General features: G+C 52.1%; 1 protein-coding gene and 2 long non-coding RNA genes across 5 annotated transcripts; 1 reads left to right on the plus strand and 2 right to left on the minus strand.

Moving 5' to 3' along the window:
* Positions 1-391: 391 nt before the first annotated feature.
* LCMT1 (leucine carboxyl methyltransferase 1) lies at positions 392-18,842 on the plus strand. Of its 3 annotated transcripts, XR_015277278.1 has the most exons (12): positions 392-506; positions 1,365-1,456; positions 1,965-2,086; positions 4,139-4,215; positions 4,998-5,059; positions 11,461-11,563; positions 12,787-12,907; positions 14,289-14,390; positions 15,074-15,165; positions 16,325-16,422; positions 18,039-18,252; positions 18,499-18,842. XR_015277278.1 is itself a non-coding variant. In XM_086854003.1 (11 exons), exons 1-11 carry the CDS (start codon positions 430-432, stop codon positions 18,059-18,061), a joined length of 969 nt encoding a protein of 322 aa, XP_086710129.1. In that variant the 5' UTR covers positions 392-429; the 3' UTR covers positions 18,062-18,842. The 3 variants fall into 3 exon arrangements, 2 of the variants coding, with proteins under 2 accessions (XP_086710129.1, XP_086710128.1); XM_086854003.1 differs by having other exon boundaries at positions 18,039-18,842; XM_086854002.1 differs by lacking the exons at positions 11,461-11,563; positions 12,787-12,907; positions 14,289-14,390; ... (2 more) ...; positions 18,039-18,252; positions 18,499-18,842 and adding an exon at positions 7,782-8,417.
* LOC147650091 (uncharacterized) lies at positions 2,994-6,663 on the minus strand. Its single transcript, XR_015277279.1, has 2 exons — positions 6,266-6,663; positions 2,994-6,050 (listed from the first exon to the last, which is right to left on the minus strand). It is a non-coding gene; the product is annotated as an uncharacterized LOC147650091 (long non-coding RNA).
* Positions 10,123-11,197, minus strand: LOC111936198 (uncharacterized). The gene is made up of 2 exons (XR_002868071.2): positions 11,110-11,197; positions 10,123-10,291 (listed from the first exon to the last, which is right to left on the minus strand). It is a non-coding gene; the product is annotated as an uncharacterized LOC111936198 (long non-coding RNA).
* Positions 18,843-23,446: the final 4,604 nt, after the last annotated feature.

The raw sequence follows: 23,446 nt of genomic DNA on the forward strand, positions 1-23,446 counted from the left end.
CGGCCCCGCCCCCGCCCCGCGCCTGATCCGCGCCCGCAGCCCGGATGTCCCGCCCGCAGCCCGGATGCCGCTCCTGCGCGGCGCCGCGGCTCTTCCTGCGCCGCTCTCTCGGTGGCACCGGGTGCTGCAGCGTTATGAGGGGCGGCCGGAGCGAGCTCTCGGTCGGGGCCGCCCGTCCCCGGACGGCCCCAGCCGCGGATCCGCGCCGTTACCGCCGAGCGGCTCCCGGACTACAGCTCCCGGTACGCCTCGCGCTCCCGCCGCCGCTTCCTGGGCGAGGCGCTGCGTGCCGCGCGCTCCCATTGGGCGCTGTGCATATGGGTGGGCGCGCGGACCAATGGCTGCCGAGTTCCGGCGGGCGCTGCCCAATGAGGGACGGCGGGGGGCGGGCCGCAGGGGCGGTGGCAGCGGCCGGGCCCCGCACGCTCCATGGCGGCCGCTGCCGGCCCCGACGAGGCGGACGAGGCGGTGCGGGGAACCTGCGAGGACGCGTCCGTCTGCAAACGGTACCGGAGCGGGGGCAGCGACCGCACCGGCCGCAGCTCCGGGGCTGAGCAGTGCGGACGGCTCGGCTCGGGCGGCTCCGGGGGAGCGGCCCCGGCCTCTCGCGGTGGCGGGGCTCCGTGGCCCGGGCGCGGCTGAGGGTGACGCTCGGAGCCGGGCCCGGGGCGTGTGCGGGAGATCCCCCCGGTGCCCCGGGCAGGGCTGCTCCGAGCCCCGGCTCCGAGCGGTGTGGGCAGCTCCGGGTGCCTCAGGGAGGAACATCCCGAAGTTTCCAGATTCCTGCTGCAGGATGCGCTCTGGAACGGGATGAGTTTCCTTGTGCCTGCGTGTGAATTTGTGCTCTGTTACTGCTGGTCGGTCCGGCTGCCCCTTTGGCTTCGGTAGCAGCAGATGCTTGGGTGGAGAGTTTTCCTTTCGGAATCAATTGGAAAACTCAGAAGTTGTGTTAAAACAGTAACGTTGTGCTAAAGTGATGTGTAGGAGCTCTGGGATAAGTGCAAACGCCTTGTCATGTAACGGTGTGCAGAAGTAAAGCCTGATTTGTGTGTCTGGAGACAAACAATTCATCTTCTGGGTCCCCCAGGAGAGAATATTTGAGATTTGGGTCTTTGCTTGCAAAATTTCATCCAATAGTGAAGCAGCCATTAAAGAGATGCTTGTTGAATATGGCAACAGCTAAAATTTCTAACTAAGCTTCATATAATATATGTGTGGAACTACTTGAATTAAGAGAACAGGTTTTTAAAGCATGTCTGTATGTGCACACCCAGGCCAGAGGGACTTTTCCAGCCTCTCTATCTCTTAGGGTAAATTTTGGTGGCCTCATTTCATCATCCTCTCTTTTCCCTGCTGCTGCACAGGTTTGCTGTGAGTGTTGGCTACTGGAAGGACCCTTACATCCAGTATTTTGTGAGACAAGCCAAAGAAAGGAAAGCACCTGAGATCAACAGAGGCAAGTTGGAATGGGGACACCTCACGTGTCCTGAGAAAACCTGTGCACGCTGGGAGTCAGGGAAGGGAGGGAACGTGTGCAGGAATTGAGACAAGGTGTCTTCACAGCAGAAATTCCGTGTTGTAGCTGATCTCTTAAATATCAATCTGTGAATCAAAACTCTGTTCCTTTGCTCTCTGTGTTCTGAATGGGCTGTCTCTGTGTGTCCCAGTGTTTCTGACTCCTCTGTGCAGTCAGAAGTGTTGGTTTGACCCAGGACAGTTGGGTCTCTGCAGCTGTAGAATTATTCTGCTCTGCTTGAGGTGAAACTTGACTAAAAGTTCCATTTACCCAAGGAGCTGAGTTTCATCAGTGCATGAGGTTTTGTTTGTAATTAAAAAAAGAAAAGCAAAAGCCCTTAGGTATCTTGAAAAGAGGGCATTGTTCTTCCTGCAGACTGCCTGGAGGTGTTGCTGAGTGTTAAACATCGAGTGTTGTGTGGCAGTAACAGGGTTTGTGTGTGTTGCAGGTTATTATGCTCGTGTGCACGGGGTCAGTTACCTGATCAAGGCTTTCCTAGAGAAGACAGAATGCAACTGTCAGATTGTTAACCTTGGGGCTGGCATGGACACCCTGTTCTGGAGGCTGAAGGTAAGGAGAGCTGCAGGGACAGGCCTGGCAGGGGACACGGGGCTGGGGGACCTGTGGGGGGCTGCTCTGGGCTGCTCCAGGCTGGCTCTGTCTCACAGGGCAGGGGGACAGCACAGCAGGAGCTCTCACACAATCCCAGGAGAGCTGGGCTTGGAAGGGACCTCTGGAGCTCATCCAGTCCAGCCCCCTGCCCAGGCAGGGTCACCTGGAGGTGACAGGAACGTGTCCAGGTGGGTTTGGGATGTCTCCTCAGGGAGACTCCACACCTTCCCTGGGCAGCTGTTCCAGGGCTCTGCCACGCCAGGGCTCTGCTCTTTCCTCTCTCATGGAAAGAGTTTCTTCCTCACATCGAGGTGGAAGTTGTGTTTTAGTTTGTGGCCATTGCTCCTCGTCCTGTTACTGAACAGAGTCTGGCACCATCCTCTGCCACCCCTGGGAGGGATTTGTATGGATTGATGGGATCCCCTCTCAGCCTTCCCTTCTCCAGACTGAGCAGGCCCAGCTCCTGCAGTCTCACATCACAGAGATGCTCCCGACCCCAAATCTTCTCTGTGGCCTCTGCTGGAGCCTCTCCAGCAGCTCTGGGTCTTTCTTGGAGATCAGGACTGGACCCTGCAGCTGTGCCCCACCAGGGATGAGTGCAGGGGCAGGATCACTCCCTGACCCACTGCCACACTTCCCTCACGTCCCCTGGGATTTCAGTTGTGAGTTTATTCATGGAAATCATGGAATCACAGAGTGGTTTGGATTGGAAGGAATCTGGAAAACCATCCAGTCCCACTCTCTGCTGTGGGCAGGGACACCTTCCTCTGTCCCAGGCTGCTCCAAGCCCCATCCAGCCTGGCCTTGGACACTTCCAGGGATCCAGGGGCAGCCACAGCTGCTCTGGGAACCCTGTTCCATGCACAGGAGTGTTTGTGTGTGTGTGTAATTCATGGAAATTCAGTTATTCAAGTGTTGTATGACAATATTGTTCTGGATGAACACACCTCTGAGTGAATTGTCTTCTCATTAGCGTTTACATTGGTAAATTTGGGTTCTGGAGGGAAGCCTGAGGAGCATTTTGCTTGGTCACAATTCACTGTATTCCATCAGTGCAAGGGAGACAACTCTGATTTATTTTTTTTCCATGAGATGTGAAGCTTTTATCGTACCTGCATTCCTATAAAATCTCTGCCAATGTCCTGTTTTGGTAACGGTGATTTTAAAAGCTGAAGTGGGGCCTGTAATTCCAATTCTTTGTCCTTGCAGAGAGCAGGTGTGGTGTAATGAATGTACAGAAGCTGGGAGCCAGTTCCTGGAGCGTTGAGTGCTCTGAGTGCTGCTTTCATCTCAAAACCCAGGGTTGACAGCCAGAACAGGCAGCAGCATCCATCACAAAGGGGAGAGACTTGGCACAGCTTCTCCACCAGGCTGGGAAATTCTGCCAGCATGGAATGAAGAGCTCTCCCCTCTTTTGTAGTCCAGGCAGGCTGGTGTGCTGGTGCTCTGGCTGTGGGCTGGAGGAGAACTGGAGTGTGGTCACTGTCTGGGTGTGCAAACCATGCCTTGTTCTTTCCTTGGAAGGCTGTGGGGTAAATGCTGTGGCAGATTCCTGTAGCTGTGCTCTCCCAGCTCCCCAGAACACATGGTTGGAGTGTGTGTTTCAGTGACCTGGTGTCTGGGATTAGATCAGATTGGATTTTTCTCCCTCTCTGGTGACATCCCAGCCCCACCTGGGCACGTTCCTGTGTCACCTGCTCTGGGTGACCCTGCCTGGGCAGGGCTTGGGCTGCATGGGCGCCAAAGCTCCCTTCCACCCCCTGCTGTCCTGGGATCCTGTGATTACATAAAGTGTTAAATAATTTCTTTAACTCTTAGAGGGCATTCTGATGTTTCTCAGCCAATTTTTGCTGGATTTTAGGGGGTTTTAATCTGTGGGACGTTGTCACAGCACTGATACAAATGCCAACGTAAGCCAAACCAGAACTGTTCAGGATTTGAGGTTCTGTCTTGTCCTGTGCATGTGAAACTTGAGTGTCCCTAATTCTAGTGTCTTCCTGCAATTCCCAGGATGAAAATCTTCTCCCTAGAAAATATTTTGAAGTGGATTTTCCAATGATCGTTGCAAGAAAAATACATAATATCAAGTAAGTCTGAGGCCTGTGTTCAGCTGTGGGAGACTGGCTGTGTCATTATTTCATCTCTGCTGAGAAACTCTTCATGTTCTGGGATGTGAGGGTGGGCAGGCCCTGGCACAGGTGCCCAGAGCAGCTGGGGCTGTCCCTGGATCCCTGGCAGTGCCCAAGGCCAGGCTGGACAGGGCTGGGAGCTCCTGGGACAGTGGGAGGTGTCCCTGCCATGGCAGGGCTGGCACTGGATGGGCTTTGAGGTCCTTTCCCAAACCATTCCATGAATTTCATTTTGAATAAAGGTTCATTAGCAGGCAGGCTCTGCAGCCACTGTCCCAGGCTGGGGAAGGTGAGGTGTGGAAGCTTTAGGGAACCAAGCAGAGCTTGCTGTGTGCCAGGGACACTCAATTAGGGCAGAGGTGATTAAGCCTTCTCTTAGTGTTGAGGACAGTGCTGAATTCCCAAAAGTGCCAGATCAGCTGGAGGCAGGACAGCATGGGAATATCCTGTAGGAATGGATCCATTAAGGGTTATTGAGGACACATTACAGAGCAGCTGGATTTCTCTTGGAAGATTTTCTCCAAACTTGAAGAAATTGTGTATGAAACTCAGCTCAAACTTCACCAAACTTGCAAAGGTTTTCCTTTCCAGCAGAGGGCAGAGATATTCCCTTGGCTGCTTTTGATACACACACACACACAGACACACACACTTATATATATATATGATAAGAAAAAAACTGTAAGCACACTGTTCAACAGGCTTAACTGCTCTGAGATGCTTCTTCCTTCTTCCCACAGATCAAAACCTCCCCTGTCAAAACCAATTATGGAATCCCATTCAGGGGACTCTCTTCTAATAGGTGAGTCATCTTCAAACTCAGTCAGTGATGTACTGCAGCACTTTTAAAACTTTTCTGATCATTTTGTTCTGCTATGTGGGCAGGCTTTTAATGTTTGAAATGCTGTTTGGACAGAGAATTGGGAGGGAAAAGAGGCTTTTTTCTTTTCTTACAGACTCTTGCCCATTTGTTCCATGTCATGTTAGAAATGTCTTCTCTTTAAGTGGTTTTATTCTGGCAGAAAGTTGTTGGTTTTTTTTTCTTTTTCTCTCATATGTAGTTCCTTTTCTGTCACAGGAAAGGAAAAAGTGCTACAGAGAGGCATGGATACTGGATTAAAATATCTGTCGAGTGTTTATCTGCTTTCTGTCTCATTAAGAGTACAAATCTTTACATTTAGCAGAGTTTTCACAGCAGAAACACAGCCTGCACAGTCCAGGCTCGTGAGTGCTGTTTGTTACATTTTGGTATTAAAAGGATAATAATTTCAGGTGGAGTGGTGTGGCTGTACTCTCTTGTTTTCTAAGCTCATTATGGAGCAGGAGGTTGTGGACTCCCCATCCCTGCAAGTGTCCAAGGCCAGGGCTTGGAGCAGCCTGAGGCAGTGGGAGCTGTCCCTCCATGGCAGGAGTGTCACTCCATGGTCTCTAAGGTCCCTCCTAGCCCAAGTCATTCTGGAATTGTATGCTTGTGCTAGGATTGCACTTGAAAACCTTTTTACTTGTGGAAAATTCCCTGGGTTCCATTGAGTTTGTGTTCTCAGTGCAGATGCTGAGCTGTAGCAGCTGCCTTGGACAGTTTAGGAGGGGCAGTAATTCCCTACACCCACCACAGCAAGTGCTCTGTGTGTGCAGGTGTGGCCCTGGCAGAGCCTGCAGTAACCACCTGTGGCCCCTGGGCAAGCTGTAGCCCGGGCTCTGGGCACATCCTGCAGATTTTACTGCTGCACATCATTGGGTCTTCACTTCCCAGCCCTGCAGATGTCTTTGGAGGGCAGAGATCTCCCTTGTACCTTTGGAGAAAGAGGAAAGGCCAGAGCCCCAGCTCAGAAAAGGACTCCTGGGGACCCCCAGCTTCCAGGCAGGCCCTGCTGGGGCCACCTGAGCCCAGGGAGATCTGCTGCAGCAGCTCTGGCCCAGAGGCACCCCCAGTCCATGCCAGGGGCAGCCTTTGTGTTCCTCAAGAGCTGCAGGAACATCTGGAGCAGCAAAACACCTGCAGACTTACCAGCCTGCACTGTTGGAATCTAGGGCTGTTAACAGCCAGTTCCCACAGCACTGGGGTGTACTGGTGAAACTGGTTTCTCTGGAGCTGCTCCTCTGGTTCCTTCTCAGTGCTGGCTGTTGAAACCTCAACCTTGCTGTTGCCAGGCTGATGTAGGCTCTGCTGGATCTTTGGGGGTGTAGCAGTGTGTCCAGGACGTGTGGAGATGGTGGAAGTGTTGTGGAACTCCAGTTTGAGGTGACCCCAGGCACTGGTCAGATCCCTGTGAGCTCTGGTTTGAGGATGAATGGAGCTGCTTTGTGGGGATGTGCCAGCAGGAGAGGTGCTGGAATAGCTAGACAAACAGATGAGCAGAGAGTTCCTACAGATCTAAAGGAACTCGTCAAGGAATTCTCTCAGCTGCTGGTTGGTCTGTGCCCTCTCATTTAAAACTGTCTGCAGCTGGAAGGTTGTGGCTGTGACTCAGATGGGCTCCAGGGGAAATCCAGGGAGCCCCAAGCCAGGAGGACTGAACAGATCATAGGAGCTCTAACAGACAGACTGTGGAACACAGGAATCAGAAGTGTTGAGGAAGAGTCACCGTGGCTTTTGGGAAGGTAAGTTGTGCTTCCCAGATCTGTTGGAGCTCTCTAAGTCAACCTGTCTATTGGAAAAGGACATCAGCACAGTGCTTGGATTTCAGGAATGTGTTTTGACTGTGTCCCATGGCAAAGTTTGCCAAAGAAATGGCACAGTGGGGAAGGAATGGTTCTCATATGGATGAGGAGCTGGGATGGAGGGCGAGCATATGTTGTTAATTTTTGTTATGGAGGAGATGGAGATCTGTGCTTGAGGGTATGTTGTTGTTCAACACTAAGAAAAAATTGGGAAAATACAGTGATTAGTAAGTGGCAGCTTGTTGGCAAATCCAAACTCTGAAGAGTGGTAAAGAACTGTAGAAGTATCTTGTGAAATTAGTGACTTGATGATGATTTCAATGTGGATTAATAGAAAGTGATGCACATGGGGGGAAAACAGTTTGTGCCTCACATGTAAATGATTATTGCTGCCTTCCTGCAGGATCTGGGTATTAGAATAAATAGATGGATGAAAGCATGAGCTCAGTAATGGCCCAGAAATACAAAGTGATTTTAAGTATTTTTGAGAAAAAGCTAGGAAATAACTTAGGTGCCAGTGTTGAGAAGTGTTTCCTCTCTTCGACTCTTCCTTTGGAGCTGTTGTTGGCCTCTGGAAGGCTGGGTGTCATCCTAGGGGCACCTTTGGCACAGCTGTTAGACTGTGCAGTGTTCTGGGAATTCCACCTGGCACAGGGGAGCAGCACTGCCAGGTAGGCAAATGTTCCTCCTTCCTGTGGGGATGTGGAGCAGGATTTTAGAGTCCTGTCCCTCCCTGTGCCTTCCTCCCCACATCAGCTCACACTCCTGTCCCTGATGTACCAGGAATGATTTGTTTAGATGGTTTGGAATTCTGGTTTTGAGCTGTGCTAATGCAGATTGACACAATTCAGGTTCTCTCCCAGCTTTTCTGCTCAGCCTGGATGAGGAGCTGCTGCCAATGCTCAGCTTGAGTGGCATCAGGGCAGCGTGTGCTGGGCAGCTGTGGCCAGAGCAGCTCCAGGACAGAGGTGGTGCCCAGGAATGCAGCGAGGTGAGCCCGTCCCAGCCCCAGGGAAAGCAGAGGCAGCCCTGGGGCAGTACCCAGCAGATCATTCTCAAGGTTCCCTGCTCTGCTGGGGGATGCTGCTGGTGCTGGGAGGGCAGTGCTGCAGCTCTGGGCAGGTACAAACTGCCCCTGGTGAGCTGTTCCCTTGGTGTGCCACTCACACCTTCTGGGCCAGCTTGGTTGTTTGAGCTTCCCTCCATCCCCAGATTTCCTTGTGAGCCAGGGTGGGTGTCAGGGGGACCTGCAGGGGCTGACCCTGAGCCTGCAGGACGAGCTGGGTGTGTGGCAGTGCCCTGCTGGGCTGGTGGAGTGAAGCCTGAGCTGGGGCAGAGCAGCATGCAGCACAGGCTGCTGCTCTGTAAAGCTGCCAGAGACCTTAGCCTGAAAATCCTAATGAAATCACTTTGAGTCAGTAGTATCCTGCATGCTGTCTCTTGGAAAACCTCCAGGAAATTGTTGCACTAATGTGAGAAGAGAGTAAGAGAAGAAAGCTGGATTCTTGTGGCAGAGGAAGAGCTTGGTGTGCCTGGAGGCTGCAGCGCTGCCCTGGCAGCAGGGAGGGCTCCCTCAGCACAGCAGTTTCTTCTCCTAACATTGCTGGGAAGAAAAGATTCAATGTGCTGAGGTCAAAAGGCAGCTACAAGCAGCTCCTGCTACTACTCAGTTACTACAAGCTTGTCTTGTTCTATGACTGTGAAATTGGAACCACTCGTGTTGTTACCTCTGTGCCAAAGCCATGGAAAATAAACATACAAGTGTGTGCCCAGAGCATTCTCTATTGATTATCCCTGGAGAGCTGAACCCTGAGCCTGGGCCAGGAGAGCCTGGGTGGGGTGGGTGGAGTTGTGGGGCTCATCCTTCTCCCCTTCTCTCCCCCCTCCCTTGCATTTCTCAAATTAAATCTGAGTTTGGTGTTTCTCAAACCTTCATTTCAGCCAAGTGCAGAGAGAATCTTTGTCCCACACAAATCCCCTCTCTAGAGGAGAACACCCAACCAAACAACCTCACTAGAAACCAACACGAGGTGGTGGTGCCTGGGTAGGAATTGGTACCTGCAATTTGGGATTTTCAGTGGTTTGAGCCACCAAATGTCAGTGCCAGCATTGTGGCCTGAGTCACAGCACTGCAGTGAGAATGAGCACAGGGGCTTGAACATACACACAAAATCAATCCAGTTAAAACAAACTGTTGTTCCTCAGAAGAAATCAATGGGGACCATATGACTGTGCTGCCAAGCTGGAACTTGGTTTTCCTTTTGCAGCTGCCCTGTGGATGGGCAGGAATTGTAAAATCCATTGGCAGCACAGCTGCTGATCTTGGGCAGCAGATTGGTGTCTTCATAATTGACAGAACATCCTGAGTGGGGAGGGACCCCCAGGGAACATCCCAGTGCAGCCCTGCACAGCCCAGCCCCAGAGTCTCCAGCTGCAGTGAGGCAGAGCTGTGCCAGCCATGTCCCAGCAGTGCTGCAGCTTTTGGGCTGTCTGGGGATGGATTTCTGGCCTCCAGGCTGGGAACAGTGGCAGTTGCAGCTGCCATCAGTGATTGTTTGCTCCCGAAGTGGGAGGTGATGGAGCAGTTGAGGTTTGCCTTGTTCAGTCTGATCAGACTGAAGTGGGGGGAATTTAGGTGAGCTACTGAGGAGAATTCCTTCCCTGGGAGGGTGGGAGGTGCTGGCACAGGTTCCCAGAGCAGCTGGGGCTGCCCCTGGATCCCTGGAAGCGTTCCAGGCCAGGTTGGAGCAGCCTGGGACGGTGGAAGCTGTCCCTGCCCATGGCAGGGGGTGGCACTGGATGGTCCCTTCCAATCCAAACCAATTTGGGATTTTATGATAAAAACGCTCGGATCAGACTTCCACCTTGGTGTGTTTGTGCTCCTTCTCTCCTTAAAAAGTTTTGAGGTTTATTTCTGGCTTTTATTTCTGTTCTTTACTGATGTATTTGTGTGTCCAAGCTCCAAAGCTGGACAGGGAGCTGGCATTAATTCCCTACTAATTGTGGTGGCTGACGCTCGCTGTGCCGTATCCATGGACAGAAACCAATCCCTATTTAAACACTTCCCTGTGTGTGGTGGGGTTTTTGGGTGGCTTTTTTTGATGCCATTATCATGGCCTTGATGTAATCACTTAAATAGAAGGGTGTGGGAAGTAGTAAAGCTATTACAGAACATGCACATGGAAAAAGCCTTGACTCAAAATGTTGAATCATTTGCCGCACAACTTTTTTTTTTTTTTTTTTTCTCTTTTTTTTTCCCTTGTAACTCTCTTTCTGAACTGTTTCTGATTCCTGGATCTGCTCCCAAGTGTTGCTGGAATGGCAGCTGTTGTCATTTGCTGGTGCCTCTTTCAGGGAGGTGGTCACTTGAAAACTAAACAGAGGTGCATCCTCTGGAATGTTGGATCAGTGCTTGATACAATAATTGGCAAAACCCACACTTGTCCCCAGATTGTTTGTTCCCCTCTCCTGAAATGGAAACCCCTTTCATCCTGTCCCTTCAGCCACTTGGCTTCGCTTCTTTCCTCACTCAAGCTGTGCCAGGGGAGGCTCAGCTTGGACACCAGGAGGAATTTCTCCATGGAAAGGGTGGTCTATGGAAGGGGCTGCCCAGGGAGGTCTGGAACCCCCTCCAGGATATCTGAGGTGTTCCAGAGCCATGCCAGTATTCCTGCAGGGCTTTGGCTCTGGGTGGGTTTGGTGGAGCCCTTGGGAAGTGCCTCCTGTGGGCACTGGGCTCCTCTGGGTGCGTTCATTGCTGCTGGGTGTCAGAATTCCTGATGGCAGGAGGCTCTGCTGCCTCCTCCCAGCTGTGCCAGCATGGCAGGGGCTCCCTGGACTCTGGGATTTGTCCCTCCTTCGTGCTGGGATGCGTCCACAAGAACCCACAGGATCCTGTTGTATCCCAGGGGAATATCTGTTGCTCAGAGTCCCTTCAATAATTTGACTCTTTCCTTAAATACCACCATTAAATCATACCAAAAGGCTAAATGATAACTTCTTTTGGCCCCAAGTCCATATCTGCTCCCCACATTTATTATTTAACTACATAGATAGTTAATTGATGTTGATATAGCTATATCATTATATGATATAATAATAATCTTGTTATTAAGATTATGTTATTAAGATTTGAAATATTGTCAGTTTTTCAGAAATTGATGTACTTTCCTGTAGTTCCTATACACATACCTTGTGCCATCTGAGAAGACACTCCAAACAAAACAAAAATCTTGCCTTTAATCTTGCCATTTTCCTTCTCTCTGCATTCCTGGGAGCCATGGTAACGGCTGGGATAACCTCTCTGCTTCAGCGTGGCTGCAGAGGGAGAGGCTCAGTGCAGGGTCTGCTGAGATGGAGCACTGCAAAACACAACTGGGAAGGGAATTCATGTCTGAAGGGGAAGAGTTTGCTGCTCAGAGTTCAGTACAACACACCAAGCTTTGGCTCCCAATCCATGAGCTCCTGTGTAGTTTTTTTGGATTCAGAACTCCAGCAGCCTCTCATTTTTAACGTTAGTCTCTCCAAATTCTTGCCTTGCAGATTCCCACAGCCTGGACTCCAGTCGATATTCCATAGTGGGGGCAGACCTCCGTTTCTCATCAGATCTGGAGGAAAAGCTAAAAAAACACAGCTTGGATGTACAGTAAGATCATAGGGTTTCCATTGGTTTGCTTTGGTTTTGGTTTGGTTTGGTTTTTTCAGTGGAAGCTTGTGGAATCCCTTGTCCAAGGCCAGGTTGGACAGGGCTTGGAGCTGGGGTAGTGGAAGGTGTCCCTGCCCATGGCAGGGGGTGGCACTGGCTGGTCCCCATGATCCCTTCCAACCCAAACCATTCCAGGATTCTCTGAGTTTTATCTCTGTAATTATTTTCTGTGGCCTCCTCTTAAACCCCTGTTGTTCCCTGAACCTTTGGGTGGGACTGCAGTGGAGTCCTTGGGGTCTGAATCCCAAAGCTCCTCTGGGGTTTTCTTGTTCAGCATGAGGCTCTGGGGGGGCAGGAGTTGAGTTTTTGAGTGGATGATGGACAGACCTTTAAAATCTAAGCAATATAAATAGCAGCGATCTGGCTGGGTGGGAGAGAGCATATGGGGAAGCAGAATGCATCAAATTGCCATTTAATTCTTTACACTTCCATCCTCTGAAATGTTGCCTTGCTTGCCTACATTGCTGCTCCTTGTGGAATTTCTCCTGCTTCTAGTGACTTTTTTTCCCCTTTCATTCCAGCAATTAAAAGCAAACTCAATAATTGTGAAGAAGAATCACTTGTGTGGATGTCTATTTTTGTTGTTTTGTGGATGGAGGGGGAAGAGGCAACGTGCAAACTATAGATTACATTTTGTTAGATAATAATATGTGAAAATTGTTTTAGAGATAAGTGAACAAATTTGTCTAATTAAAATTCTTCTCAGAACTTTTTTTTTTTTTTTTAAGAGAAAACTTTCTTTTTTCAATTTGTAATTAATGCCTGGTTTCACTGATCTCTGCAGGACTGTGAGCTGTGCCCACAGGGCACAATTGTCCTGCAGAGGGAATTTTAACTCACCTCAGTTCCTGCTGTCACAGAGGACTTGGAGAATGCCCACTGCTCTGTGCTCAGGGCTGACTCTGGGGAGACTGATCCCTAAAATCCCTGGTTCACAACCACGGGAGTCTCCTGTAGTTCATTAATTCTCAGCTGCCAGAAATCCCAGTTTTACTCAATGTGATGAGGAGATTTCATTCAGACTTCAGTGTCTGGTTCATAAAAGATGGAGCTGTTTCAGGAAACTCTGTGGACACGAAGTGACTTGCTTGCTCACGATCCTTTTTAGCTTTTTCTCGTTCTTTTGCTGGAAATCCCACTCTCCTTTGGTTCTTGTTTTGCAGTTTGCCAACGCTGCTGGTGGCCGAGTGTGTGCTGGTTTACATGACCCCCCAGCAGTCTGCAAACCTGCTCAAGTGGGCAGCAAGCACCTTCCCCGTGGCCATGGTTATTAATTATGAGCAGGTAAAGCCAAAGGGGCATTTTGAGACCTGCATTGTTGGCATTAAAATTGCTCTCGTAGGTGGGAGTTGTTGAGGAATGAGAGTGGGCCATGTCCTTTTGTAGAAACAGCAGTTTCTGCTGAATTTCTGTAGTAATGTGTTTTAACTTGTAGCTTGCTTAGCCCAATATAGAGAAAATACTGCTATTCTGAAAGACAATTTCTGGACTATGTTGAAGCAAAATAATTGAGACTTAATCCATACGTGGAAAAAACCATAGAATATTGATTTAGCTAAAGCAGAGGAGAAAGAAACGATGCTGAGTGCTGGCTCTGGATTATGACATTACATAATTACCTCTGTGTTCTTTGGCAAAGTGGAGCAAAAAGCACATCAGCATGAGCCCTGTGTCTCCCTGTGGAGGTAAAGCACTGCCTCGGGGGAGCTGGGTGGCTCCAGGAGTTAGTGACAGGATCCTGCAAGCTGTAAATGGCTGCTGCAGGGCTGGGGGAGTTAGTGAGGGCTGAAAGCAGAGCAGCTGTGCTGCCAGCCCCGCTGTCCCCTGTCCCTGGGCACTGTCCCCTGCCCCTGGGGCACTGTCCCCTGCTCCTGGGGCACTGTCCCCTGTCCCTGGGGCACTATCCCCTGTCCCTGGGCACTGTCCCCTGCCCTTGGGGCACTGTCCCCTGTCCCTGGGCACTGTCCCCTGCCCCTGGGGCACTGTCCCCTGCTCCTGGGGCACTGTCCCCTGTCCCTGGGCACTGTCCCCTGCTCCTGAGGTACTGTCCCCTGCTCCTGGGGCACTGTCCCCTGCTCCTGGGCACTGTCCCCTGCTCCTGAGGTACTGTCCCCTGCTCCTGGGCACTGTCCCCTGCTCCTGAGGTACTGTCCCCTGCTCCTGAGGCACTGTCCCCCGCTCTTGGGGCACTGTCCCCTGTCCCTGGGCACTGTCCCCTGTCCCTGGAGCACTGTCCCCTGCCCCTGAGGCACTGTCCCCTGTCCCTGGGCACTGTCCCCTGTCCCTGGGCACTGTCCCCTGCTCTTGGGGCACTGTCCCCTGTCCCTGAGGCACTGTCCCCTGTCCCTGGGCACTGTCCCCTGCTCCTGGGCACTGTCCCCTGTCCCTGGGCACTGTCCCCCGCTCTTGGGGCACTGTCCCCTGCCCCTGGGCACTGTCCCCTGCCCCTGTCCCTGGGGCAGCTCCCGAGGAGGAGGATGAGGAGGATGAGGAGGGAGTGTGGAGTGACAGCTGCTGTGAGGCCGTGCCACTCACTGCCCTGCTGTGCCTTTTGTGACGTAGGAGCTGGAAGGGTTTGAGCGGGTTCCTGCTTTTCCCCACGGTTCCCTTGTGCTGGGAAGGGGGAACATTTTTGTCTCCACTTTTGTGTCCTTCTCTCCCTGAGGTGAACATGAGGGACCGCTTTGGGCAGATCATGATCGAGAACCTGCAGCGCCGGCAGTGCAACCTGGCCGGGGTGGAGCTCTGCAGCTCCCTGGACTCTCAGGTGAGGGCACAGCTCAGGGGGCTGGGGCTGGGCTGTGGTAGCCTGGCTCTGAGATGTGAGTGTGCCCTGGGGGGCTCAGCAGGGACCCACTGAGCCCTTTGCTGGCCACGTTATTGTGGAATCGGGGCATGGTTTGGCTTGGAAGGGACTGAGAGACCATGGAGTGCCACCCCTGCCGTGGCAGGGACACCTTCCACCCTCCCAGGCTGCTCCCAGCCCTGTCCAGCCTGGCCTTGGGCACTGCCAGGGATCCAGGGACAGCCACAGCTGCTCTGGGAATTCTATCCCAGGGCCTGCCCACCCTGCCAGGGAACAATTCCTGCCCAAAATCCCATCCAGCCCTGCCCTCTGGCAGTGGGAGCCATTCCCTGTGTCCTGGCACTCCAGCCCTTGTAAACAGTCTCTCTCCACATTTCTTGTTGGCTCCTTCAGGTCCTGGCAGGCCACAGTTAGGTCACCCCAGAGCTTCTCTTTGATTGCTGAATGTCAGTGTTGCACAGAAGCTCCTGCTCAGGGCTCACCCTGCACAGCTCAGCAGCACAGGGTTAGGGAAGAGCTTGGGAGCTCTTCAGAGCACAGCTCAGTCAGCTCCCAGAGAAATCCTTACAGGGCAACGCTGTCCTGCCGTCCTCAGGGACTTTCCCTGGAACCCTGTGAGAGCTGTGCTGCCCTTTGTTTTCCAGAGGGAACGGCTGCTGGTTAATGGCTGGGAAAACGCCCGTGCCATCGATATGATGAAGGTGTACAGCTTCCTGCCACAGGCTGATGTCAAAAGGTACCACTTTTGGACCCAAAAGTCATCTGCAGACACCATTTCCGAGGTCCTTCCCATCCAAGTGTAACGGGGAGGACGCTGCAGGCAGGTGCTGCCCAGGGAGACACAGCATTGCTGAGCCTGAAGCTCTGCAGAGCTCCAGGATAATCCCTGGATTGATGATCCAGAGGGTGAACGCTGCCAGGAGCAGGCTGGAAGTAGTGGTGGCTTATTTGGGTGTGACAGAAGGCATCTCTCATGACAGAAATCTGCAGATGGGAGATGCCACAGAAATGCTGTGTTGACTTTTTGCAGTCCCCAAGATGTTCCTTGTGAAGATCTTGGCTGGGGTTAAACCATGACACGTTGAGATCATGAGGGGGGGACTGCTGGCTCTGCAGAGCTCAGAGCAGGGACTAAAGGCTGTTTAACAGTCACTGATCTGCCTGGATTTTGTTAATATTTCTGCATTAAATGCTAAACACTGGGAAATTTGAAGGAGTGTCTTCTGAGGGATATAATGTGAAATGTGAAATGCTGTGAGTCATTCATAGTTGGAATTAGCTGAGCAAGTTACCTTGGTCAAAATATTCACGTATGGGGGTTTCTCCAAGCCTGGAACTGAACAGGTGAGAGGGGAAATCAGAGGTGGTTTAAATAGGAACAGGGATGTGTGGTGGGACCATATGGCACTGGTGAAGACACAGAGCTCGTGCTTTCTCTGCAGCATTTTTGGCTACCTTGGATCTGTTCAGCTCCTTGCACTTGTTCCACATGCCAGGAAATAGGGTTATGTAAACTCTGTCCTCCAGTAGCAGTGAGGCAAATGGTTTTTCTTTAGAAAAGCCTTTCCCAGAGTGTTCCTTTGCAGCACTTCACACCTGGGAGTTCACTTAGGAACTTTGGCCCCTTCAGAGCCTCAGTTGCAGCCCTGGTTTTGTGAGGAGTTCCAGGGATGAGTCCTGGAACAGGGAGTCCCAGGGATGAGGAGCTGAAAGCACCTGTGGGTCACTTGTTCCATACATTGACAGGGGTGGCATCATGGATAAATACCTGTAATTATTCCCTGGAGAGGTAACTGCCTTTCTGGTCACAGTTTTCACTCCCATGGAGTGAACAATTCAGTGAAAATCCTGCTGAGAGTCCAGCTCAAATCCCAACTTTTGTTTTACTCTTGCAGAATAGAAGCCCTTGAATTCCTGGATGAAAAGGAACTGTTTGAACAACTGATGCAGCACTACTGCATCTGCTGGGCTTGCAAGGACAGCAGCAACCTGGGTAATGTTCTCCTGGGGGTGATCCTGCCATGGAAATGTCCTGTGGGAGGGCTGGGCTTGGGATGTCACAGCAGCTGTGCCTCAGAGCCCCCCTGCTCCAGGACTGCAGCCCCTCCCAGCTGGGGATTGTTCCTCCCCAGCCTTGGGAGGCTTTCTGGGCATCCAAGTGGGAAGCCTGTCCAGTACAGGGGAGTTGGAGTTTTTCCACCAGAAGATGCCGTATGGGTTACTTTAAATAACTGCCTGCTTTATCCCATCAGTGCTAATTGAAAGGTTTACAAATCCCATGCATGGGAAGTGCCATATGGGCACACGGTATATGAAGGCACAGTGTCCTGACAACACAAAAATAAATTTGTATTACTTATCCCAGGCTTCTCTGCTCTGTCCCCATTTGCAGCCATCTGACACTGAAGTTTTCACAGCACTTTCTCCCCAGGGAAAAGTATTCCCTCTGAAATTATCTCTTCTACATGTTCCTTTCGTCCTTAAAATTCTGCCTCTCCCAGACTGGAATTTCTGTGAGAGAGAGACTTGATTTAGGCTTTCTGTAGCATTTGGATGTTGCTGCTGCCCAAGAAATGATGAAATGAGGGGAATGGTTGTTTGGCTGAGGGATGGATGGCCACAGCCTGTATTTGTCCAGATTAGAAAGACAACTCTGTTGCAGTCAGTTTGTCTCTACTTCTGGCTGCAATTTCAGGCACTTCAGTCTTTCCAGAAAACCTCTGCCTGCCACTTGTATCATTGCTGCATCCTCTCTGCCCTTCCCCTGCTCCTGACAGAGCATCCAAGAGCAGATTTTATTGACTGTTCCTCAGCAAACAGGAATAGATCTGGTCTCTGCAGCCTGGCTGGGCAGCAAAGCCTCTGACAGAGCTGGTGAAATCAAATAAAAACTGGTGAAAGGAGCTCTTCAACACCCTGTTGCTGCTGCTGTGACAGAGCTGCTGCCTTGTGGTGGTGCTCTCCTGAATCCTCCAGAGCTCTGAGCTCAAAAAGCCGTGTTCTGCATTGGATTCCTTCAGGCTGAGAAGTGGGGACTGTAATACACAACTCATTTTTAGAGGAGCTCAGGCCCCAAAGTTCCCCTGTGCTGGGGATCTCAGCATTGTTCTTTTGCTGTTGTTAGAGAAGGGCTTAGGACAGTTTGGGGAACTGAGGGGTGCAGGGAGAAGTTAAAACAGGCAGTGATCTCAAAGGTGATCATCACTGGACATGGATATGGCTCAATCTAAAGCAGGGCTTTTTTATCCAGTGTGGATTTACTGCCCTCGTTAGTGGTGATTTCCCCTGCTTTGTCTTCATTTCATGGGCAGACCCTGAGGTTCCTGAATGTTGTGGTGTTCCTTCTGCCATGAATAACTCCAGTGCTCCTGCAAATTGACTTCATCAAATGAATTAAATCACAATCAAAAAAGGGTCAAAAAACCAAAAAAGTGCAGCCCAACCCGTTTCCTGCTTTCCTCACACTAAATCCTTTATGTTTAAGTTTAAAAAAATGAATTAACTCTTAAAGCATCTTTCTTGCTGTGTGTAGCTGACCTGGTTTCAGTGAAGGGCAGGGAATGATAAACCCTCCTTCCTTCCCCCAAATCCCTCTTTCTCTCCACACAGGTCTGGCAAACATCGACTTCTGAGGGGAGGGGAGCCCTGTGGAGCCCCATGGACGTGGAGAGGATGGGATTTGCACGTGGCAGCCCCGGGCTGTGGCTGGGACAGCTCCTGCTGCTGCTGCTGGGGACGGGCCTGGTGCCCTGGGGTGGTTTCAAGGAACATTTTCTGTGAGCAGGACTTGCCTCCCGTTCCCAGCTGTCTAACGGTGCACAAGGTGTCAGTAACTCCTGTGTAAAGCTTGCCTTCCTTAGTTTAAAGCTGAAAGTGAAGTGTTGTTGGGTTCTTTGGTTTCCCTCTCCCGTGTTTTTGTGGATGTGTAGCCGGTGTTGGTGGCAGGAGCCTGGGGAGCAGCGCTGGGCAGCTGCAGCAGAGGGAGCCTGCCCTGGGTGGGCAGGGAGGGAATTCTGTGCATTCTGTTCTGGTCAGGTCAGATTCTGATGAAGTGTGTTGGCTTCTCCAGGCTTCACTGCTGCTCACTGTCACTGCTGGGTGTTCCTGGAGGGGAAGAATGAAGGAGAAGGAGGGTCCTGGCTGTGTTCAGCAATGTACAAGAAACTGGAAAATGGGTTTGATTGAACTGGGAAAGGCTTAGCTTGTGGTTTCAGCACTGGGATGCTGAAGAAAGAAATTAATCTCAATTTGCACTGCTTCTGGTAGTATCTTTACACCAGTTCCTCCTTCTCTCTTTCCCCTTAAAAGAAGCAAAACAGAATCCCAACAGCAATGAAAGCCCTTGTCCTGTTGTTTGAAATTGAATCTTGCAACCTTCCTATGAGAAAAATAATAAATGTTTAGTATTTATAATTGGTCTCCTGTCTTTCTTGCTAGAAATGACCTGTTCCTGTCTGGTTTGGTGACATTTTTGCTCTCACCCAATGCCTCACCAGGAATATCTTTCAAAGCAGTTGCTGGCAGGCCCAGGAGAGCTGTGGCTGTCCCTGGATCCCTGGCAGGGGTGGCACTGGGGGGGCTTTGAGGTCCCTTCAACCCAACCCATCCTGTGAAATGACCTTTCCTTCAGGGGTTAAAAATGAACCCAAACCCCACCAGAGCCCCTCTGCACTGCAGGAGCCTTCCTGAGCAGTCACTAATGCACCAACACTGTCCTGCTCATTTCTTGGGAATTAAATGAGGAATTCAGAGTTGCATGAAAGCCCATCTCTATTATCCATTTAATTTAGCCAGATCCCCTTTGGGACCACATTCCCTGAGCCTCCTGTAGCATCTTTCTGAGCCAAGCTGGAGTCCCAGCTGCCCTGGAACATCCAAACCTGTTCCCCTGGAGCTGGTCCCACCTGAGGAGCATCCCCTGAGCTGGTGCATTTTTCATCTCGGCGCGTTGGAGCGCGGCTCATTGCGGAGCTGTCCTGAGCTCCATCAGCCTTTTGTGTCTTTTTTTTGTCACAATTTCATCCCTTTGTGTTTGGGAATAATGTCTGTGCTGGCAGGAGGCAGATCCTGGTGCTCATCAGTTCTATTTTGGGTGTCTGTGTAATTTGCTGCCCCGTGGGGAGCCCAGCCCGGCGCGGAGCCGCTGCCGTGGGGTGAGGGCACCACGGTGCCCCTGCCCTGTCCCAGCTGCTCAGCACCTGGCTGGGAGAAGGGAAATCACTCCCAGGAACTCTGGCAGAGTGTCTCCTCGGAGCTGGCAGCAGTGGTGAGGAAATTGGGTCAGGCTGTGCTCCGGGGTTGCAGCAGGATCAAAGGAAGCAGGATCCCTGGCAGCTCGTGGGGGAGGACGGGTGGGCAGCCCGGTGCTCAGCCTTGTGCTGACTGAAATAGAGAAACAAATCTCTGAGCTCTCTCCAGGGAATGTTTGGATGTGGAGGGTGCTGCTGGAGCTCAGGAGCTGCTGGCTCAGGAGGCTGTTCCAGGCAGGAGAGGCGGCCTCTGCCTGCTGCTGCTGCTGCCCGTGGGATGGGGGATCCCTGGAGCTGCCCCTGGAGCTCTGCCTCTCCCTCCTGCTCCAGCCTGGCCTTTCCCCGGGGGATTGGTGCTGCTGGGCCGACAGAATTCATCTCTAAGAGTCATCGAATGGTTTAGATTGGAAGGAGCCTTTAAAGCCCACCCAGTTCCACCCCTGCCATGGCAGGGACCCCTTCCACCATCCCAGGCTGCTCCCAGCCCTGTCCAGCCTGGCCTGGGACACTGCCAGGGCTCCAGGGGCAGCCCCAGCTGCTCTGGGCAGCCTGTCCTGCCCACCCAGGGAGGGATTGCAGAGCAGCTGTGCTCAGGAAGGGTTCCCCAGAGTGGGGAGTGGGATGGGGAGCTTTGCTCAGGAGGAGGCTGGGCCCTGTCTGTGGCCAGGTGAGGCAGTGGTCCCTGGCACGGATTGTTCCAGCAGGAGCCAGGAACTCCCCCTGCCCGTCCACACTCGGTGCTGGCTGCTGGCCTGGCTTTGCCTGCCTGGTCTGCCCTGTGCCTGTGTCCCAGCCACATCGCCCATCCCCGAGCGTGCCCTGCTCACTCTTCAAGGATGGATAGAAGAAATTGCCTTCCAAGAAGTTAAATTGTTGAGTCCCTGCCAGGGCTTGCCCAGCAGAATGAATAGCAGTGCTGGTATTCCAGCCCCTCTGCAGATTTACCAGCTCCCCATTCTGAGTTTACACAATTTTCCAGGTCTCTGAGCTGCTGGGGCACAGGAGATTGTGGTTTTTGAGGATGGAGAAGCAGGTGGGCTGACAAGACAGCCAGGGGCCAGCTCATTGCAGGGGTGTGTGGGACCAGGAGCATCCATCCCTTCTGTGGGAGCTCGGTGGATTTTATTCCAAACACCAGAATTAAGAATTTTAAATAGCAGAATTAAGGCCTGAATGGCTTCATCCTACTTGGGTGGTAATTTTCCCCGCTCAAACGCCAGTCTGTGAGTGCAGAACTGACACAAATCCGTCCCTGCTCCCCAGCAGACAACGCCCAGTCCGCATTAAGGATCCTGGAAATTTCCATCTGCACCGAGGCAGCGACTGGAGGGGAAACTCTTACACAACGTGGGCTCAGTGGAGGGCCAGAGGTCACCTCACCTGTGCCACAGCTACGAGCTGCAAATCATTCTGCAAGTTCTCTTTCAGCAGCAGTTGTGTAATCCCGGGGACTCTCCGAGATAAACACGGGAAGATAAGGCAGTGCCACAGGAGCTGCTCTGCTCTTTATGGCTCTTCTCGAGCTGACCCCGATGCTGGATTTGCTGGGGTCTTCCCTTGCAGCACCAGAACACTTTGCAATAACTTTTATACAGACAGCAGCTGGGATTCTGGTCTTTAAAATGGACCAGCACGTGAAGGATTTCAAGAGCATGGAGTGAGGGGAAAAAGGGGAATCAAACTGCCAGAGAGGAGGTTTAGATTGGATTTTAGGATGAGATTCTTCCCTGGGAGGCCCTGGCACAATGGGTTTCAGCATCCCTTGCAACCCAAACCAGGGTTCTGTGACTGAGTGCTGACAGTACTTGGTGATGTCCTTTAGCATCTGCTTAAGTGGTTTTTGGAGTTTGAGTGGTCTGGGTTTAGAATCCCAGAACTGTTTGGATTGGAAGGGATATTAAAGATCATCCAACCCTCAAATCTGGTTTTCTGTACAGACCCTCTTTTGTGTGCTTTGGTTTGTATGGAAAAGCAAAGGAAAAGTGGCAGATCTGCACGGTGAAATGAGGAGTGGAACGTGGGGTGGATAAAACAGGGCTGTTCTGGCTTTCCTGCCCAGGTGGATGGATGAGGGAAACGTTCTCTGTGATTCCTAAAAAGTATTTTTGGAAGCCTTGTCTTGTTTGGTGCCACCACTTCCTGTACTAATTGACACAGTTGCTATTGTCACTTATCTAACAAATCGGTGCAAGCCCAAACAAGGACAAAAATAAGTGTCTGCTGATATGAACAGATTTATCTGTTCTCATCCCCACGCCTTTTCCCACGGGCAGAGTTTCCGTGTGTCTTACTGAGCAAACCTTGGTGCCGAGGATTTCATCTCCAGTGATGGCTCTGAGAGCGGGGCTGTGTCCTCTGCGTGTCCCTGGCACCTCTGAACGCCCGGCAGCTGCTGAGGCTGGAGCTGCCAGCCAAGGGAAACCCTTCCCTCAAGGCTGTGCTTTTGTTTTGTCCTGTTTCAGGCCTGTGCTCAGCAATATTTCATGTCTTTGTCACCTGAGTGAGGAGCGTTTCCTCTGCAAGGCTCAGGCAAGCATCCCCGCTCCCTCAAGAGTGGTAAATGTTTAAAAGCCAAGGACAGGGGGTTAATCCTCGCGTTTGGGCTGTGACCTTGCCGTGCTCTGCGGCCACCACCTGTTGGGACACAGAGCCTGGCCTCAGTGGCACCGTCCTTGGCAGCGTTCCTGTGCCAGGAATGGGGAGCAGCAGCCTGGATCGGCCACTTGGCTGCCTTTTCCCTGGCCAGGAACCTGTCCTGGTGCTCCTGGGACTCACCCCTGCTGCTGGTGCCACTGGGGACCTGGGATCTGGGATCTGGCATCTGGGATCTGGGATCTGGGATCTGGGATTTGGGATATGGGATCTGGGATTTGGGATATGGGATCTGGGATCTGGCATCTGGGATCTGGGATCTGGGATTTGGGATCTGGGATCTGGGATTTGGGACAGCTCAGCTCCTGGCAGCACTGGAAGCACCCCTGTGGCACCGTGGGAGCTGCTGCAAGGAAGGACCAGCTGAAATCTGGATATGTGCTACATCAATCTCTCCTGTTAAATACCCCCAAAATAAATGAAATCTGGATTCCTTCTGCCCAAGTTAAAATTCTTCCCAAAGGAGCTCTGGGCTGGTGACAGATGGATGCCACAGGCCTGCTGGGAGCTGGCCCCAGGAGATGGTGCCCTGTGGGCTGACAGGGTTGAATCAGGCATTTCCCCATCCCCCAGGCCTGGGGGTTCACAGGGACCAGGCAAACCCAGCTCTCACTCTCCACATCCCAGTGATATCTACACACTGGTGCCAAGACCTGTTGGCCGTAGGAAGCAAGCTCTTGGGAGGGGAAATGGGCTGATGGAGGCTCCTTCAGAGGTGCCTTTACTGGGATTCTCCTGCCTGACCCTTGTCTGTGCTGTGGCCACAGGGACAGGTGAGTGGAAATTTCCTTCCCATCCCCAGTGCCTTGTGACAACATCATAAACCACGGTGGCGTTCTTTACCCTGCTTACAAGAGAGGAGTTCCTACAAACCCCGCTGCTCAGGCAGCCGCCACAAACACGGGGCTGTGAGCAGGACATTGCTCAAGGCTGCAGGGCCCGTCCCTGGAGGGCTGGGCTGATCCCTGCCCGGGCTGTGGGCACGTTCCTGCTGCTCCCAGGAGCTGCACCGGGATCACCTGGGCAGTGCCCACCACTGGGTACGTGTCACACGAATCCCTCGCGATAAATACTCCAAAGATCACGTCTGGGCTCCTTCAGCCCTGCTTAAACCCC

This window comes from Cyanistes caeruleus, chromosome 17, assembly GCF_971803275.1.
Source record: "Cyanistes caeruleus chromosome 17, bCyaCae1.hap1.1, whole genome shotgun sequence".
Taxonomy (NCBI): domain Eukaryota; kingdom Metazoa; phylum Chordata; class Aves; order Passeriformes; family Paridae; genus Cyanistes; species Cyanistes caeruleus.

Excerpts from the sequence above, each read along its gene's own strand:
- LCMT1 (XM_086854002.1), top strand. The coding sequence starts at position 430 with ATGGCGGCCGCTGCCGGCCCCGACGAGGCGGACGAGGCGGTGCGGGGA. Across the intron at positions 507-1,364 it reads GACGCGTCCGTCTGCAAACG|GTTTGCTGTGAGTGTTGGCT; the intron begins GTACCGGAGCGG and ends GCTGCTGCACAG. Across the intron at positions 5,060-7,781 it reads AGGGGACTCTCTTCTAATAG|CTTTTCTGCTCAGCCTGGAT; the intron begins GTGAGTCATCTT and ends GTTCTCTCCCAG.